At 54.4% G+C, this 18,689-nt stretch overlaps 1 protein-coding gene across 3 annotated transcripts; it reads right to left on the minus strand.

The window, feature by feature from the left end:
* Positions 1-649: 649 nt before the first annotated feature.
* PRDX4 (peroxiredoxin 4) lies at positions 650-16,829 on the minus strand. Of its 3 annotated transcripts, XM_029079772.1 has the most exons (8): positions 16,478-16,829; positions 10,990-11,107; positions 9,155-9,271; positions 6,957-7,079; positions 5,692-5,822; positions 2,312-2,346; positions 1,107-1,153; positions 650-758 (listed from the first exon to the last, which is right to left on the minus strand). In XM_029079772.1, exons 1-8 carry the CDS (start codon positions 16,689-16,691, stop codon positions 755-757), a joined length of 789 nt encoding a protein of 262 aa, XP_028935605.1. In that variant the 5' UTR covers positions 16,692-16,829; the 3' UTR covers positions 650-754. The 3 variants fall into 3 exon arrangements, with proteins under 3 accessions (XP_028935605.1, XP_028935604.1, XP_028935603.1); XM_029079771.1 differs by lacking the exon at positions 1,107-1,153; XM_029079770.2 differs by lacking the exons at positions 650-758; positions 1,107-1,153 and adding an exon at positions 1,172-1,799.
* Positions 16,830-18,689: the final 1,860 nt, after the last annotated feature.

An 18,689-nucleotide genomic window follows, 5' to 3' on the forward strand; every position in this document is an offset into this window, starting at 1 on the left:
AAGGGAAGCGGCTGGCCCAACGTCGCACAGGATAGGTTGGATCCAGCCCCTGCCCACGTGGGGCTCAAGGTCTTAATGCCCATTTTGCGGCTGAGGGAACGGACACAGATCAGCCAAGTGGCTCGCCCGAGGTCGCACAGCGGACAAGCGGCGGAGCGGGGATTAGAACCCAGATCCTCTTGACTCCCAGGCCCGTGCTCTAACCAGCGGGCCACGCTGCCTCTCAGGAAACGGGCTCTTCCGCATAGACCTCTGCGGGTCGGTCGGTGGGGCTTTGCTTGGCCTAGCGGATAAGGAGTCAGAAGGACCTGGGTTCTGATCCCGGCCCTGCCACTTGTCCGCTGTGTGAACTTGGGCAAGTCACTTCACCTCTCTATGCCTCAGTCAGCTCATCTGTCCAACGGGGATTAAGACCGTGAGCCTACACGCGGGCCAGGGACTCCGTCCAAAAACCGTCTAGCCCAGCGCGGCACGCAGCACTCGACACGTAGTAAGCGCTTAACAAAAACCATCATCGTTAGAAGGTCTGAAACAGAACCTTCCGAGGGAGCCTCAGTGGGTCTCAGGCCCCTGGCATCGCCCTCCCCTCCGAAAGTCCCGCCCGTCGGCGTGTCCCTACCCACCGTCGCACCAGGCAGCCACACCAGACTAGCAAAATTCTGGGCATTTTATTTGCGGCCCTCAAACCGGTCCCGACCGAGCCAACTTCAGTTCAGTTTGTCGAAATACTTCAGTTTTCCGGCCGGATCTGGGATTATCTGGCATGAGGGGGAGAGAGAAGAAAAAGTCAGGCTTCCCCCTGAGACGTCCAACCCGTCAGTCGTATCTGTTGAGCGTTCACTCCGTGCAGAGCGCCGTACCAGGCGCTCGGGCGAGTCCGATTCGAACGTAGACACGTTCCCTGCTCGCCACGAGCTCACGGTCTCAGGCCACCTAACGGCACCGCTGCCTCGGTCACGAGCCCCCGTTTCCGTGTCCAGGCCCGCGGTCCACGATTCCCATCGGGGCCGGGGCGACCGAATTCGGCGCGGGCCGGCCCGAGGGCCCGTGGGGCAGATCTCAAATTGGCTTTACCGAATTAACGTCTGTAATCGGGTTTTACTCACAGCTCTTCTCTCGGCCACCACGCTCTCATCGCCTCTTCGGGTCTGATCTGATTTAAATCGAACACACCGAGAGGCACGGCTCTGGGCTTCGATGGATCTTTAATTTAGCCGGCTCCGTCTCCCCCTTCCCCGTTAACGGTTCTAGCGTCCGAGCGGCTTGTGCGGGGAACGTTTATCCGTTGGGGGGCTCAGGTGCGGCCTTTAACGGCCCACGCGGTCGTCGAAGCGTGGGCGTGCACGGGATGTGCTGAGAGTTTCCCGAGGGGCTGGAGTGGACCCCGAAATCAACCCCGCTCTCGCACCCTCCTCCGCCTCGCCATCTCCTACCCGGCCCCTATTTTCCCAAAGCCGCCAGACTTATTTTGAGAGAAGGGATAATCCAAGGACTTCTCCTATCCCGCCTTCCTTACGGTTGTCGCTACGTCGTCCTCTCCCAAGCGCTCGGTACAGCGCCCTGCACACGTTAAGCGCTCGAATACGATGGAATGAATGAGTGAATGCTTCCGGATCTTACGTTGCCCAGTCGGCGGAGGGAAACGTCCACGAAGCCTGGACTGGCTCAGTTTCGTTTCCCCGTGGCCCAGGGACCTCATCTTCTCTGGCGATCCGTCCCCGGCTTCTACCGCGAACCGCTGCCCTGGCTCCGCAACACTGCGAGCTCCCCGAGGGCAGGGATCGTATCTGCGGGGACGCCTAGCACGGTGTACCGCACACCGTAAGCGCCCGCTCAAAGCCAGGGATGGTCCGATCCCCCCCCCCCCCGGTGCTTCGCCTTCTGCGGCTTCAACGATCCCACTCAGGCTAGGTCTGGCGTACTGGACAGAACCCGGGCCCGGGGGTCGTAAGGCCGTGGGTTTGAGTGCCGCCTCCGCCACTTGTCTGCTGTGTGACTTTGGCTAAGTCCCTTCGCTTCTCTGGGCCTCAGTCACCTCATGTGTAACATGGGGATTGAGGCCGTGAGCCCCACCTGGGACAGGGACCGTGTCTAACCCGATTTACCTCTATCCACCCCGGCGCTCAGCACGGTGCCGGGCACGTAGTAAGCGCTTCGCAAAGACTTATTATTAGTTTTGGCTCCGTCCACCTCAAAGACATTTATCCCCGTCTCGGAATCCAGCCCTACAACCCCCTGAGGTGCCCGGGGGAACCGGGAGGTGGCCATTTTGGGCCAAAAGGCGGACGGCCCCCTTCCGACGCTCACTTACCGTTTCGCTCCCGGGTTTCCAGCCGGCGGGGCAGACTGGAAGGACAACAAAAAAAAAAAGTCCGAGTTAGTGGAAATCCATCGTCCTCGGCTGGGCTCAGGGGGAAACTTCCCCGCCCCCCACCGCGACGCTTTTCCTGAGTTTTCTAGAAGGACCACGGTGGGAGAACATTTAGCCGTCTGAAAAGGAAAATCACCGCCGGGATACGGTCCTGTTGTCCGAGCACCTACTGAACGCAAGATTCACTCCTTCGTTCATTCAGTCGCATCTGCTGAGCGTTTACTGTGTGCCAAGCACTGTACTGAGCGCTTGGGAGAGGACAGTATAACATCAGACACATTCCCCGCCACAAGGAACTCACAGTCTAGAGGTCTGAACCAGAGGCAGGGCGGCGTAGTGGATAGAGCCCGGGCCTGCGAGCAGGAAGGTCATGGGTTCTAATTCCGGCTCCACCACCTGTCTGCTGAGTGGCCCCGAGCAAGTCACCTCCCTTCTCTGGGCCTCAGTTAGCTCATCTGTAAAACGGGGGTTGAGACTGAACCCCACGTGGGACAGGGACCGGGTCCAACCCGATTTACTTGTATCCACCCCCGTCCTTAGTACAGTGCCTGGCACATAGTAAGCGCTTAACGGATACCGTCGTTATTACTATTACTACCAAGCGCTTGAGAGATCTTGCCTGCAACCCGTATTTTCATTAACGATGTGTATATATCTATAGTTCTATTTATTTATAATGACGCTACTGACGCCCGTTTACTTGTTTTGATGTCTCTCTACCCCATTCTACTCTGTTAGCCCGCTGTAGGCAGGGATTGTCTCTACTTGTTGCTGAATTGGACTTCCCAAGCGCTTAATGTAGTGCTCTGTGCACAGTCAGCGCTCAGTAAATACGATGGAAGGAATGAATGAGTGAACTCTGAAGAGGGAAGACGGACACGTGTTGCTCCCTGTATTCACCCCCCCTTCCCAGCCCCACAGCATTTATGTCCTTAATTCTGATTTTACCCGTTTCTGTCAATGTCCCCCTCTAAACTGTAATCCCGATGTGGGCAGGGAGTGTGTCTGTTATCATTCTGTTGTCCTCTCCCAGGTCAGTGCTCTGCACACAGCGTTCAATAAATACAACCGACTGACTAATGCGGTCCAAGGTTGTTGTTTTGTTCCCCACAGTATCCTTATAGCGCTTAGTAGGTGCCAGGCACTGTCCTGACCGCTGAAGTAGATACAAACTAATCAGGTGGGACACAATCCCTGTCCCACGTGGGCCTCAGCGTCTTAATCCCCATTTTACCGACGATGAGGATGACGACGGGGGTGTCCGAATGGCAAGACCGCCCAGCACAGAACTGACCCCTGAGGTAGAGCAGCAGACCCTGGACTTGTGCAGACAGTCAATCGATCGATGGTATTTATTTAGCGCCTACTTTGTGCGGAGCACCGTACTGAGCGCTTGGGAGAGTAGAGTGCGACAGAATGAGAGGACATGTTTGCAGTCTAGCGGGGGAAACAGTCCTCTTCCAAGCATTCCATTGCATGCTGTAGGTGTTCAATATTATTATTATTATTAGTTGTTAAGTGCTTATTACGTGCCAGCCACTGTCCTAAGCGCTACGGTGGATACGAGTTGATGAGGTTGGACACAATCCCCAGTCCCTGTCCCACATGGGGCTCACAGTCTTAATCCCTATTTTACAGATGAGGGAACTGAGGCCCAGAGAAGTGACGTGACCTGCCCAAGGTCACACAGCAGACAGGTGACGGCGGGGATCACCCGACCCAGAAACCGGCGGCTAAGGTCCTCGAGGGAATTCATTACGTTTTGTCATTTTCACTTTGCCGGGGCGAGAGTCTGGATTTTTGGGGAAGTGAAAGGAACGGAGTTGAGCAAGAGTCGGTCCTGTGTTTTCTGGGATCCTGCAATACGGCACGTCCCCTTTAGCAAAGTCCGCACTTTGAACCTGCCCGATGGGACGGGTCCCGTCCAAGGGGACTTTAAAACTATTTGGAAAACAAACCCGAACAGGTCTCCGGCCTTCGGCGAAATGCCCGCCGACCAAAGTATCCACAGGGGAACAAACAGTCTGTCCCAAGATCTGTCGGGCGGGACGTCTTCTCCTCTCGTCTGGCCTGCGATGGGGAAATGGGCCGGGCTCGGAGGTGCAAAATGGTAGGCGTTTCCCAAGTCACAGACCCGCAGGAAGGTCTGCTGCAATTTCTAACACAGCCGATGAACAGCTGATCAAGGCAACAGCGATCCGAACGAGCTCTCCGCTTATAAAACGGGACTTGCCTCGAAATGGTTTGGTTCTCATGACCGGGGACGAGTTGATGAAAATAGCGACAGCGTGGTAATATGTCCTTAAACCGGAGGGTTATTATTATTAATAGTAGTAATAATAATCATGTCTAGCTCTCCTGTTATAAGACGGGATTAGTCTTGAAATGGTTTCGTTCTGATGACCGGGGACAAGTTGATGAAAATAGTGAGATTGTGGTAATAGGTCCATAAACTGTAGGGTTATTATTAATAGTAATAATAATCATCATAATGATGGTGTCTGTTGAGCTCTTACTCTGGGTCAAGCACTGTTCTAAGCGCTGGCGGAGATACAAGAGAGGCAGGTCGGACACACACGGACCCTGTCCCACCCGGGGCTCACAGTCTTAGTCGCCGTTTTACAGATGAGGTAACTGAGGCCCAGAGAAGTCAAGTGGCTTGCTCGGGGTCACCCAGCAGGCAAGTGGCGGGGCAGGAATTCGAACCCCGGTCCTTCGGACTCGAGGGCAGGGAGCGCGGGTCCGGCTTCTCGGGGTGCGGGTTCCCAAGTGTCCGGTCCAGTGTTCAGCAAGTATCCCTGACTGATGGATCTGTTGTGACACTTGCTTGGAGAGGAGGTACCTCTGTGGATCATTTAGGGAGCCTCACTGTCCCGAAGTGAACACCTCAGTGAGGATCTGTCGTAAAAACAGCTCTTTAAAGGTCATTCTGGTAGAGATCCTCCGGTCGTATTTATTGAGCGCTTCCTGTGTGCCGAGTACTGTAGTGAGCGCTTGGGAGAGTACGACGGAGTTGGCAGACCTGTTGCCTGCCCACGACGCACTTGGGGTCCGTTGTCCATTCACTCAGTCGGTGGAATTTACTGTGCGCTCACTGTGTGCCGAGCACTTCCCTAAGTGGAAGTCTAGACGAGACGGAGTCTCTCCCCGCCTTCCGACACGGCCCGTCGGCAGAGCTCGGTGGACGGCTCCACAACCAACCAGTCGATCGGTAGTATTTACTGAGCGCTCACCGTGTGCCGAGCGCTGGACTCGGCACCCGGGGGACCTTCCGCCTCCCAGGCCCGGGCTCCATCCAAGCCCCCGGGGCCCGGACCCACCTTCTCCGTGTTTGTCCGTGTACTGGAATGCCTGCACCAGGCGTAACGTCTCGTCCACCGATCTGCCCACCGGGAGGTCGTTCATCGTGATCTGCCGGAGGACTCCTTTGTCGTCGATGATGAAGAGGCCCCTGGGGAACAGAGAGCAGACGTGACCTCCCCTAATTAAGACCTCCGCTGGTCTTCCCCTCCCGACCCCGGGACCCAAGGAGAAGGGCTTCCCGTTCATCCGGTCGTACTTATTGAGTGCTTCCTGTGTGCGGAGCGCTGTGTGAAGCGTTCGGGAGAGGACGACAGCGCAATAGACAGAACGATATAAGAGCAGACCCTGCGGCTTCTGGCATGCCTTAACCCTATATAGCCTAGCGGAAAGAGCCCGGGCCTGGAGGCAGAGGTTCTGATCCCGACTCCGCCACCGGTCTGCTGTGTGACCTTGGCCGAGTCACTTCTCTTCTCTGGGCCTCACTTCTCTTCCCTGCAAAATGGAAACTCAGGATCCGTGCTCCCTCCGACGTGGTCTGTGACCCCCGTGTGAGATCCGACTGTCCTGTATCTACTGCTTGGTACACAGAAAGCGCCTAAAAGATGACACTGTTATTGTTTTTAATAATACCGCTGTTTTCATGGAATTACGGTGTAGAAACGTTTGTTGACTGGGTAGGGAGTAGGCTCCTGGTGACGAAGGGTTTTAGGAAACTGCTCTTAGCGAGCTCGGGGGCTATAACTTCAGTGAAGCTAATGCTGGCAATATCTTTTCCCGTCTCACCCCCATTCCAACGCCTCCTATTTGTTGAGATGCTTCTCGTGGACATTTTGACCCTCAGACTTCCAAGCAGAAATCAATCCTACCGAACTGGTCAAGAGCCACGCTGGCGGATATAGGTTCAATCGAGAAACGTTTTCTACCAAACCACCCCCTCCCCGACCGCCTTTTTATTTTTAAATCCTTTTCAGTGGTATTTGTTCAGCGCTTACTGTGTGCCAGATTCTGTACTAAGCGCTGGGGTAGGTTCAGTGTTGGACCCGGTCCCCGTCCGCCACGGGCTCCCGGTCTTAACCGCCATCTGACAGATGAGGGAACCGAGTCCCAGAGGGGCGACACGGCTTGGCCGAGGTCACGCTGCAGACGGGCGGCGGCGCGGGGATTAGAACCCAGGCCTTCCGACCCCCAGGCCCCGGCTCTTTCCGCTAGGCCGCGCTGCTTCTGCTCATCTTTGGTCACGGGGAGGGGACCCAACTGGGCCGTAAAAGCCACCTGGCCTCACCTCAGAGTGTGTCCCAAGTCCTCCAGGTAAACCCCGTAGTCCTTCGATATCTGCCGAGTCAAATCCGAGAGAAGAGGAATCTTCATGGGCCCGAGCCCTCCTTGTTTCCGAGGCGTGTTGATCCTGCAACCCACCGAGAGGAGCACGCTCAGGGCGGCGTTCTTTCCCTTAACGATCACCTCGGGATTCTCGGGAGCTCCCACCAACCTCGCGATTTACCACCCGCACGCCGCTTCTCAAACAGGTCACCGCGGCCTCCGTTTTCGGGGCAAGAAAACGGAGGCAAAACCCGATCGGGATTCACACCCTCTCAGTGGCGGGGGTGGCCGCGAGTGGTTAAGAAAGTGGAGAAGCAGAGTGGCTGGAGAAGCAGAGTGGCTCAGTGGAAAGAGCACGGGCTTTGGAGTCAGGGCTCATGAGTTCGAATCCCAGCTCTGCCACTTGTCGGCTGTGGGACTGTGGGCGAGTCACTTAACTTCTCTGTGCCTCAGTTCCCTCATCTGTAAAATGGGGATTAAGACTGTGAGCCCCACGTGGGACAACCCGATTCCCCTATGTCCACCCCAGCGCTTAGAACAGTGCTCGGCACCTAGTAAGCGCTTAACAAATACCAACATTATTATTATTATTATTATTAAGAAAGGGTATTTATTTACTGCTCTCTCATCTCACGGAAACGTCACGCAGGTAAAAAGGAGATAACTGATGGGAAAATGGGGGAGAAAAAAGGTTATATAAAAAACTACATCTGTACTATTCATTGTCCTCCTTCGGGATAAAGTGTTCCTTTCAAGTTGAAACTTCTCGAGTCGGACGTCTGGCCCAGAGTCCGCCGGAAATGTGAAAAGCCAGGATAAAACCTGGAGCGCCGAGCCCCTTTTACATTCAGCCGTATTTATTGAGCGCTTACTGTGTGCAGAGCACTGTACTGGGCGCTTCGAAGAGGACGATACAAGAATAAACAGACACATTCCCATTAGCCATTCCAGTTACTTTTCCTGGGGGAGACCAATGGAGCAAGAAGAGTTCTCCCTATTTTAAAGGCGGGGAAACTGGGCCACGGCGATTAAGGCATCCCCTCTAGAGTCACGCCAGGGAGATGAGCCGTACCTTGGGAGTCCCTGCCTGGGGTCTGGGTCCACCAACTATCGAAATAACCGCGGCCTGAAGATGCTCTTTGGCCTGAACTGGGCCAGACCGTTTGAAACAACTGGATAACTGTACACGTGGAGATGAACCCTTGGTGGCCCCGGTTAAAGGAATCAGATTCCCTTCTGGGCGTTTTCGCACTGACTCTTCGGTTTACTTTTCAGACACACCGGCCAGGTCTGGCGGGGTCGAAGTGTATTTTTGAAAGAGATTTCTCTGCAGAAAGGATCCTGTTCCGGAGCCCAAACAGCCCAGAGCATACGGCAACGCGACGCCGAAACCTACTGCGCAAAAAACCGGCTTTATGCACTCGGGAATAACGGCTCTATGACCGCTCTTACCGATAAATGATAATAACAGGACAGAGGGCTTACCCTTACTTTGTGCCGAGCACTGGGGGTAGGTACGGGACCAAAATCAGACATTCCGTGTCCCACACCGAGTTCAGCAGGGCAGACCTTTGCCTTGGAGACTGCGTTCTTTTCTTGGCACGACCACCCGGTCAAGGGAGGGCAGGTTGGGATTTCTCTGCTTACCACCTCCCTCCCCACAACCCCGAGGCGGTCCCCAAAGCTCGTCTACCCCCGCGGGGTCCCCCATCGGGCCCCAGCGATCGATCCAGCCCCACCGTCGAGGGACGTGCGTGCAAGATGTTATGTGGAAAACAAAACACCGGTTTTCCTCCACGCGCCACGGTTTCCTGCTGGATTTAGGTACGAGAAAAGAAGCAGCAGCGTAATCGTGGCCAAAGCCAGAGCGGGCGGTGTCTTTTTTCTGTTTCATCGCTCCTATCTGTTGGGTCGCTTCGGCGGACATCTCGAGCGTTAGGTCGCCTGCGTCTTTAAACCGGAAACGTATCCGCCCGACCTAATGAGGCGTTTCCAGAGCAACCCCTACCCCGGAGCCCGGCGGGTAGAGGATCCAAGCACACCCTCCAGGAGAAACCAGACGTGAGTCCGGAGAAGCAGCTGGAAGGAAATCCCCCATGAGGCGACCTCCCAGGTGCTGTTTTTTCCCACCGCCCTCAAGGTCTCGGCTACGTCACGTACCAGGCCAGATGGGTGAACTGTGAGTCGACAGAGCAGGCCACCACTTCGGTATTTATAGCTCTGAATTCTGCAATTCTGTCTCCAAAGGCGATGATCTCGGTTGGACATACAAAAGTGCTGAAAGGTTAAAAGAGAAAATGATTTCCTTTTTTTTTTTTTTTTTTTTTTGCCCTCCAACCCAGTGAGTGAAGTTCATGGGTTTCTGTTTTTAAGCCACCGCCCCTCTAGAGTCTCCTCAGTAAAAGACCACAAGCTGTGGCAGGCACGACTCTCTCAATCAATCAATCGGTGCTCGGCACTGAGCACTCAGGAGGAACACTGCGCTAGACGCTTGGGAGACCGCACCTTTAACCAGCATGTTCACTGCAGAAGGGGCCTTTTGGGTCCAAAGCGGCTTTTTAAAAAGTGTGAAATGATACAGGTTTGGCAGTCCAGGGTTCCCAAAAGCAACCCTTCTACTCTAAATTCCTCAAGAGTGGGATTTTAAATCTAACCCGTCAAAAATAAGGACTTGTTGGAATCAGTCGTATTTATTAAGTGCCTACTCTGTGCAGAGCACTGTTCTGTGTGCTCGGGAGAATAGGATATAACAGTACAACAGATATAGTCTCTGCCCACCACGATTTTACCATCTAGATGATACAAGGAACTCTCTCCTCTTTTATATATTTGAGAATTATTATAGGAAGCGGCGTGGCTCAGTGCAAAGAGTCCGGGCTTGGGAGTCAGAGGTCGTGGGTTCTATTCCTGGCTCCGCCACTTAGCTGTGTGACTTGGGGCAAGTCCCTTTACTTCTCTGTGCCTCAGTTACCTCATCTGTAATATGGGTATTAAAACTGTGAGCCCCATGTGGGACAACCTTATTACCTTGTATCTACCCCAGCGCTTAGAACGGTGCTTGGCACATAATAAGCGCTTAAATACCATCATCATCATCATCATCATTATTATTAAAAGGTATTGACTCTCCCTTTTACACTTGAAGTTGCGGCACAGACAAGTGAAGCGACTTGCCCAAGGTCACACAGCCAGTAAGTGAAGGAACAGGAATTAGAACCCAGGTCCTCCGCCTCCCAGGCCTGTGGTCTTTCCACTAGGCCAACGCTGCTTTTTATTCCAACTGAAGGAAGAGCTCCCAAGACACTATGCTGAGTACAGTGCACTGCACACAGTAAGCGCTCGATAAATACGACTCAACGATTACCCCCTGATGTCTTTTGACTTTGACAACATGTGATAACTGTCTGATTCCCAGTTCTCTTGGAATAAAAGCTTAACAACCGTCCCGCTGAGCACCCGGAGAACTTAACCCCCGCTGTTTTACTCGAACCTACTGGACCTTCTTAAATATCCTCCAAAGAAGGCTATTTTTGTACGGGAAGCAACGTGGCCTAGTGAGAAGCGGCGTGGCTCGGTGGGTAGAGCGCAGGCCGGCGAGTCGGAGGACCCGGGGCCTGATCCCGGCTCCACCACCACATGTCCGCCGTGGGACTCTGGGCAAGTCACTTCACCTCTCGGGCCTCGGTTCCCTCTATCGTCACATGGGGATGAAGACTGAGAGCCCCAAACGGGACACGGACTGTGTCCAACCTGGTTAGCTTCTAACTACCCCAAGCGCTTAGGTGCCTGGTGCCTAGCAAGCCTTTAGCAACTACCGTAAAAAAGAGAAAAAAGAAAGCAAATTGATTATAACACTGATTGCGATTAGATAAACCCCTAGTATTTACTGAGCACTTTCTCTGGGCATTTATTCCCTTGACAGATCACGATCCTCAATGTCCTTTCCTAAGACCCTTGAGATGACATGAAAACAGAGGCTCTGAAATCTAACTTACAAGTCAAGTGGGTAGAAGAAGAAAACGAGGTATTTCCCTCGGTAATCTGTTAGCTTCAGCTCTTTGAATTCTCCGTTGATCACCGCCGTGCCTTCCCAGTAAGGTGCCGACTGGGAGACTAGAAGAGAGCAAGTAGAGACCGCCCGAGCGGTTACGTTGGAAAAATCGATGCGTCGACCAACGGTCCGAGCCGCGCTTCGACTCAGCGACCCTTAGCCCCACCGGGAGGGAGGAGAGACCGGAAAGGGCTCTACAGGAGGAGACGGGCTTTAATACGAATACTAATTTTTAATATATAATTTAAAACGATGTCCATAACGGCTGCTGGGTTGTGGGTCAATCTCAAATGTCCAAAGGTCACAGATCCAAGTGCGGAGATGAGGCAGAGGGGAGAGCGAGTCGGGGGAGGAGGGGTTAATCGGGGAAGGCCTTTTGTTCGGCGCTTACTATCATCCCCATTGGACGGGGAAGAAGCAGCAGCACGGCCTAGTGGCTAGAACCCGGGCCTGGGAGTAAGAAGGACCTGGGTTCTACTCCTGACTCCGTCGCTTGTCTGCTCTGTGGCCTTGGGCAAGTCACTTCACTGCTCTAGGCCCCCGTTTCCCCGCCTGTAAAATGGGGATCAAGCCTGTGAGCCCCGTGTGGGACGGGGACCGTGTCCAACCCGCTTTGCTTGTACCCACCCCGGCACTTAGAATGGTGCCTGGCACATAGTAAGCGCTGAGCAGATGCCACGATTCTTCTTCTTCCTCTTATTACATACCATACTTATGATTATCATTACTATCAGAACATCTACAGGCTGTATTTTAGGACACATTTCCTGGATTCTACTGTAAAACCACCATAGGCTTTGAAGAATTCTCCAGGTTTTTACGGAAACAAATTTCAGGAGAATCTCTTCGAGGAAACTCAAAATTAACAACTCGGTGCCCCTCAGTGACTTCCCCTGGGCCTGTGAGAAGATGAGATCCCACGCTCTCATTCGCCTCTTGCCGCCACGCTGTCTGTCTACAGTTGTGGCGACGCTAAAATCAGAGGCAGGGCCTAACTTAACCGCTCGATTAGGTCCCTCTAAACTTTAACTCATCCAGTTCATCTTTCTAAATTTCACCAGAGCTTGTAGAGGGCAGGGATTCTCTGACTTTGTGATGGTGTCTCTTCCTCAGCCAGTCAGTCAGTGGTATTTATTGAGCGCCTGCTGTGTGCAGAGCACTGGGCTAAGCGCTTGGGAGAGGTCGACAGAACAATAAAGAGACACAGTCCCTGCCCATAGCGAGCTCAAGGGCCAATCTGTGGTCTGGGAAGGCACGGCCATCACCTGCCTCTGGCATTTATTCCTCTCATTCCTGATACCATTCGGGATCGATCGATAGATGATCGGGTCTTTATTTCTGGCAGAATTCCCTCCCCGTCTAGAGATAATAATAATGTTGGTATTTGTTAAGCGCTTAATATGCGCAGAGCACTGTTCTAAGCGCTGGGGGAGATACAGGGTCATCAGGTGGTCCCACGTGCGGCTCACAGTTAATCCCCATTTTCCAGATGAGGGAATTGAGGCCCAGAGAAGTGAAGTGACTTGCCCAGAGTCACACAGCCGACAAGGGGCAGAGTCGGGATGCCAGACGACCACCACTCCACCGCTCCCCCCCCCACCCTCAAAGCCTTATTGAAGTCACATCTCCTCCGAGAGGCCCTCCCCAAATAAACCCTCTTTTGCCCCGTTATCTCTCCCTTCTGCGTCATCTACGTACTGGGATCTGTGACCTCTGGCATTTGATATCCGCCCCTCCCTCAACCCCACAGCGCTTAGGTACACATCTTGAAATAACATATAATAACTTATTTATATTAATGTCTGTTTCCCCCACTAGACCGCGGGCTCGTGGCAGGCAGGAAACGAGTCTGCCCACTCTCTTGTCTCGCTGGCACGTAGTGAGCGCTTAACAAATACCATCATCATCAATCTCCCGAGCGTTTAGTTCAGCACCCGGCACGCAGTAAGTGCTCAGTAAATACCACTGATGACGGATGATCATGACGGGGAAGGATAAAAAAAAATATTTATTAGGAACTTACTCTAGGTCGGGCACTGTACTAAGAGGTGGGGTTATGATAGTCAGATGAGACACCCCTCTCCCGCACCTCCGTCCCCACCGTGGCCTACGTACGGTTCCCCGTCTGAGGGAGAACAGGTCTGCTGGGTGACCTTGGGTAAGTCACTTTGCTTCTCTGAGCCTCGGTTACCTCACCTGTAAAATGGGGATGAAGACTGCGAGCCCCAAGTGAGACAGGGACTATGTACCCGCCGATGATCTTATATTTACCCCGGCGCCTAGTGCCGTGGCTGACGCAGAGTTCGTGCTTAACAAATACCCAAACAAAGCAAACAAAAACCCTCCAGGTATTTTATTTAACAGATGAGGAAACTGAGGCCCAGAGAAGTTAAATAACCGGCCCGGGATTAGATCCCAGGTCTTCTGATTCCCGGGGCCACGCTCTTTCCAAAGGGCCACGTTGAGGACGGAGGATGTAATGGGTGGAGGCAAACGTTAAGTAGGAGGAATCAGGGGCAACGACTGTTTAACTTTGTGTTTTAAAGAGTACCAGCACATGAGAAGCAGCTTCGTCTAGTAGATAGAGCCCGGGGCTGGGAGTCTGAAGGACCTAGGTTCATTCAATCGTATTTACTGAGCGCTTACTGTGTGCATAGCACCGTACTAAGCGTTTGGAATGTACAATTCGGCAACAGATAGAGACGATCCCTGCCCAACAACGGGCTCCCGGTCTAAAAGGGGGTGGGAGACAGTAAAACAAAACAAGTAGGCATCAATACCATGAAAATAGATAAACAGAATCATAGATATATTCACACCATTAATAAAATAGAGTAATAAATAATGTATACAAATATACACATATAAATAGGTTCAAATCCCAGCTCTGTCAATTGCTTGCTGCGTGACCTTGCGCAAGTCACTTCCCTTCTCTGGGGCTTCCGTTTCCTCTGTGAGCCCCCTGTGGGACAGGGACCGGGTCCAACCTGATTAGCTCGAATCTACCTCAGCGCTCTGTTTGGCGCCTAGAACAGTGCTTGGCACATAGTAAGTGCTTAACAGATGTCATCATCATCATCATCATCATCATTATTATTATTACAGTTCCTGGCACATAGTAAATGTTTAACACATGCTGCCATTATTATTATTATTATGATCTCTTATCTACTCCAGAGCTCAACACAGTGCCTGGCACATCTGGCATCCACCCCAGCTCTTAGTACAGTGCCTGGTACGTAGTAAGCGCTTAACAAATACCACCGTCAAATTACGATCTTGTATCTACCCCAGTGTTTAGTACAGTGACTGGCGATTAGTACGCTCTTAAATACCACCATGATATTAGGGTTATGATCTTGTATCTATCCCAGTGCTCAATACAGTGCCTGGCACATTCATTCATTCAATCGTATTTATGGAGCGCCTACTGTGTGCACAGCACTGTACTAAGCGCTGGGAAAGTCCAATTCAGGCACATAGTAAGTCCTTAACACCATTATATCAGGGTTATGATCTCATATCTACCCCAGCGCTTAATACAGTGCTGGGCACAAAGTAGTAAGTCCTTAACAAATACCACCATTACATTAGGGTACATTCATTCATTCATTCATGCAGTTGTATTTATTGAACGCTTAATGTGTGCAGAGCACTGTATTAAGTGCTTGGAAAGTCCAATTCAGACACACAGTAAGTCCTTAATACCATAATATCAGGGTTATGATCTCGTATCTACCCCAGCGCTTAATACAGTGCCGGGCACGTAGTAAGCCCTTAACAAATACCACCATTATATTAGGCTACATTCATTCATTCATTCATTCATTCATGCAGGTGTATTTATTGAACGCTTAATATGTGCAGAGCACTGTATTAAGTGCTTGGAAGGTCCAATTCAGGCACACAGTAAGTCCTTAATACCATAATATCAGGGTTACGATCTCGTATCTACCCCAGCGCTTAATACAGTGCCGGGCACGTAGTAAGCCCTTAACAAATACCAGCCTTATATTAGGGTACATTCATTCATTCAGTTGTATTTATTGAACGCTTAATAGTGCTGGGCACATAGTAAGTCCTTAACAAATACCACCATTATATTAGGGTACATTCATTCACGCCATCATGCAGTTGTATTTATTGAACGCTTAATGTGTGCAGAGCACTGTATTAAGCGCTTGGAAAGTCCAATTCAGGCACCCAGTCAAGTCCTTAATACCATAATATCAGGGTTATGATCTCGTATCTACCCCAGCGCTTAACACAGTGCCGGGCACGTAGTAAGCCCTTACCAAATACCCCCATTATATGGGTATGATCTTGTCCCTACCCCAGGGCTCACCACAGTGTGCGGCGCCCGCCACGCCCTTAAGGAATACCACCTTTCGATTACGACGACGACCTCGCACCGATGACCTGGTACCCACCCCGGCGCGGGGTCCACTACACAGCCACGCCGAATGAAAACTACCCCTCACGTCACTGCTCTGCGCCTCACTGACCTCGTCTGGAAAATGGGGGTGAAGACGGTGCGCCCCAGGGGGGACAGCCCGACGACCTTCTGTTCGCCCCAGCGCTTGGCACAGAGTAAGAGCTTAACCAACACCACTATTATCGTTAGGAATAGCATCATTATTGCGGTTGCAAGAGGGAAAGCCGGGCACTCAGGGTCGTGACCGCAGCTGGTGTGCGGCCGGGGAATTGTGAGTGACGTGGCCTTCCGTGGGGGGACCTGGGGGAGGGAGGGGGTGCAAAGGGGGGGAGGGAGAGGAGACGGGGGGGTCCCGGGCCTTGTGCAGGAGCCGGGCCTGGGATTCCGGGAACACCCGGGTTCGGTGGGCCCAGCCGGGGTGGTCCTGGGCCGGACCCCCTTCCCCGGGGGGTGGAGGGCCAGCCTGGGGGGGGGGGGGGGACGGGGACAAAATTATTATGATCATCACAGTCTCCTATCCACCCCAGCGCTTAACACAGTGCCTGCCACACAGTAGCCCCTTAACGGACACCACCATTACAGGATGATGATCTTGCGTCCACCCCTCTTGCTGGCTACGTAGTAGGCGCTTTAACAATGCTATGACGATAACGCTGTCGTATCCCTCCCTCCCCGCCCCCCCGCCAGCGCTCACTACGGTGCCCGCCCCGTACTGAGCGCTTTAACCACACGATCTGTCGATGGCGAGCGCGACTCTTCCCCGGCCCGGACTAAGCGCTCAACCGCTACCTCCATTATAGGATGACGATGATCCACCGGCCGGCCCGGCGCTCACTACGGTGCCCGCCACGTACTGAGCGCTTCGCCGCCGCCACCAGTACAGGACGACGACGGTCTGCCTTCCACCCCGGCGCTCGGCCCGGCGGCCGCCACGTAGTAAGCGCTTAGGCCCGGGCGGCCACGAGCGGCCTCCCCCTCCCCGACCCCCGGCACGTACTCTGGGCCTTGGCTGGGTCTGGGGATCGGTGCAGGTGGTGGTCGTCGTGGTGAGGGCGGGGGTGGGGGGCCTGGCCCGGGTACACGTGCCCCCCGCCGAACGAGTGGCAGCCGGGGTCCGTCGCCAGGCCCAGCCCCAGCCCCAGCGCCCCCAGGACCAGCCGCAGCCCCAGCCCCAGCCCCGGGCCCCGCGGGCCCCGCAGGTCCCGCCCCATCGGCCCCGTGAAGCCCACCGAGCTCAAGGTTGGGGGGCTGGGACGGCCCGAGGGGTCGGGGGGCGTCCACGCGGTCCCGGGCACACGCCTCTGCGGACGATCGGCCCAGCCCTCCGAGGCCGCCACCTCCCCGGCCCCCCCCCCCGGCCACGCCCCCCCGGCCACCCCCCTTCCCGCCTTGGCCCGCCCCCCAACCTTCCGGCCACCCCCTCTTCACCGCCAACCTTCGGGCCACCCCCCTCCCACCCCGCTCCCCCTCTTTTTCCTCCCCCCAACCCTCTGGCCACCTCTCTATCCACCCCCCCCCGTCCACCCCGTCCCCCTCTTGTCCCTCCCCGCAACCCTCTGGCCACCCCTCTTCACCTCCAACCTTCTGGCCACTCCCCGTCCGCCCCTCTGGACCCCCCCCCCCCCGGCCCCCCCCCTTTGTCCCACCCCCAACCCTCTGGCCCGGGCCCCCGTCCACCCCTCTCCCCCCCGGCCCTCCCCACAACCGTCTGGCCACCCCCTCTTCACCTCCAACCTTATGTCCACCCCGCCGTCCACTCCTCTCCCCGTCTTGTCCCTCCCCCAACCCTCTTGGCCACCCCCCCGTCCACCCCCGGTCCATCCCCCTCCCCCTCTAGTCAAACCCCCAGCCCTCTGGCCCAGCCCCCCGTCCACCCCTCTTCACCTCCAACACCGTTCACCCCCCTGACCACCCCTCTCCCCCTCTTAACCCTCCCCCCAACCCTCTGGCCACCCCCCGTCCACCCCCCGTCCATCCCTCTCGTCCCACCCCCTAACCCTCTGGCCACCCCTCTTCACCTCCAACCCTCTGTCCACCCCCGACCACCTCTCTCACCCTCTTATCACCCCCCCCAACTCTCTGTCCGCCCCTCTCCCCCTCTTGTCCCACCACCCAACCCTCTGTCCACCCCACTGTCCGCCCTTCTCGCCCCCCCAACCCTCTGCCCCTTCACCTCTCTGAGCCTCAGTTTCCCCCATCTGGAAAATGGCGATGAAGAGTGTGAGCCCCATGGGGGACAGGGACCGAGTCCAGCTTGATTCACCGGGATCTACCCCAGCACTTTTAGAACAGTGCTTCTCAATCATTCATAGGTAAGCGCTTAACGAGTACCATGATTAGTGATTATTATTACCGTTCAGGCAGGAAAAGGCTGCCTTATGCACTGGCCCGTCTGCAGCTCTGGACACTCTGAGATTCCTGTGGGATTATTGCCATTTATTGCCAGGCCAAATGGCTCCGTCACTCGGGACTGTTGTTGGTCGGCTGGTTTTCCTCCGCCCGGCGAAAGAAATGTTCGTTGTAAAATTAATCCTCCCCGGACTCGGACTTTATTTTCCCAAAGCTCTTTCTAATCGCTTGACTCATTTGGACCCCCACGACCTCCCCGTGAGGTCCCGAGGGGGAGGTGTTATTCCTCCCATTTCCCAGATCATTATTATTATTATTATTACTGTTATTTTTATGGTATGTAAGTGCTTAACTATGTGCCAAGCACTCTACTAAGTGCGGGGGTGGATATAAGCCTATTGGGTTGGACCCAGTCCCTGTCCCAGGTGGGGGTCACAGTCTCAATCCCCATTTTACAGACGAGGGAACTGAGGCCCAGAGAAGCGATTCGCCTAAGGTCACACAGAGACAGGTGACAGATGGGGATTAGAACCCATGACCTTCCCTCTCCCGGGTCCGTGCTCTATCCACTCCGCCAGGCCGCTTCTCTAGACCCAGACGACTAGACGGGCTCAGAGAGGATAAGGGACTTGTCTGAGGTCACGCAGCAGGTCGGTGGCAGGGTTGGGACTGGAATTCGGGTCTCTGGACTCCTCGGCCCCCAGCCGTTTACCACCGGCCACTTTGGGATGCCATCCAGAGAAGTTTCCCGGCCAGCGGAGAGAGCCCGGGCCTGGGAGTCAGACACCCGGGCCCTGATCTTGACTCCGCCACTTGCCCTCTGCGTAGCCTTGAGTCAGTCAGTCAATCTCTCGGTCCTA

The sequence above is a fragment of the Ornithorhynchus anatinus genome, chromosome 15, assembly GCF_004115215.2.
Source record: "Ornithorhynchus anatinus isolate Pmale09 chromosome 15, mOrnAna1.pri.v4, whole genome shotgun sequence".
In the NCBI taxonomy this organism is placed as follows: domain Eukaryota; kingdom Metazoa; phylum Chordata; class Mammalia; order Monotremata; family Ornithorhynchidae; genus Ornithorhynchus; species Ornithorhynchus anatinus.

Excerpts from the sequence above, each read along its gene's own strand:
- PRDX4 (XM_029079770.2), bottom strand. The coding sequence starts at position 16,691 with ATGGGGCGGGACCTGCGGGGCCCGCGGGGCCCGGGGCTGGGGCTGGGG. Across the intron at positions 7,080-9,154 it reads CAGTTCACCCATCTGGCCTG|GATCAACACGCCTCGGAAAC; the intron begins GTACGTGACGTA and ends GGTGGGTTGCAG. Across the intron at positions 2,347-5,691 it reads CACGGACAAACACGGAGAAG|TCTGCCCCGCCGGCTGGAAA; the intron begins GTGGGTCCGGGC and ends TTGTCCTTCCAG.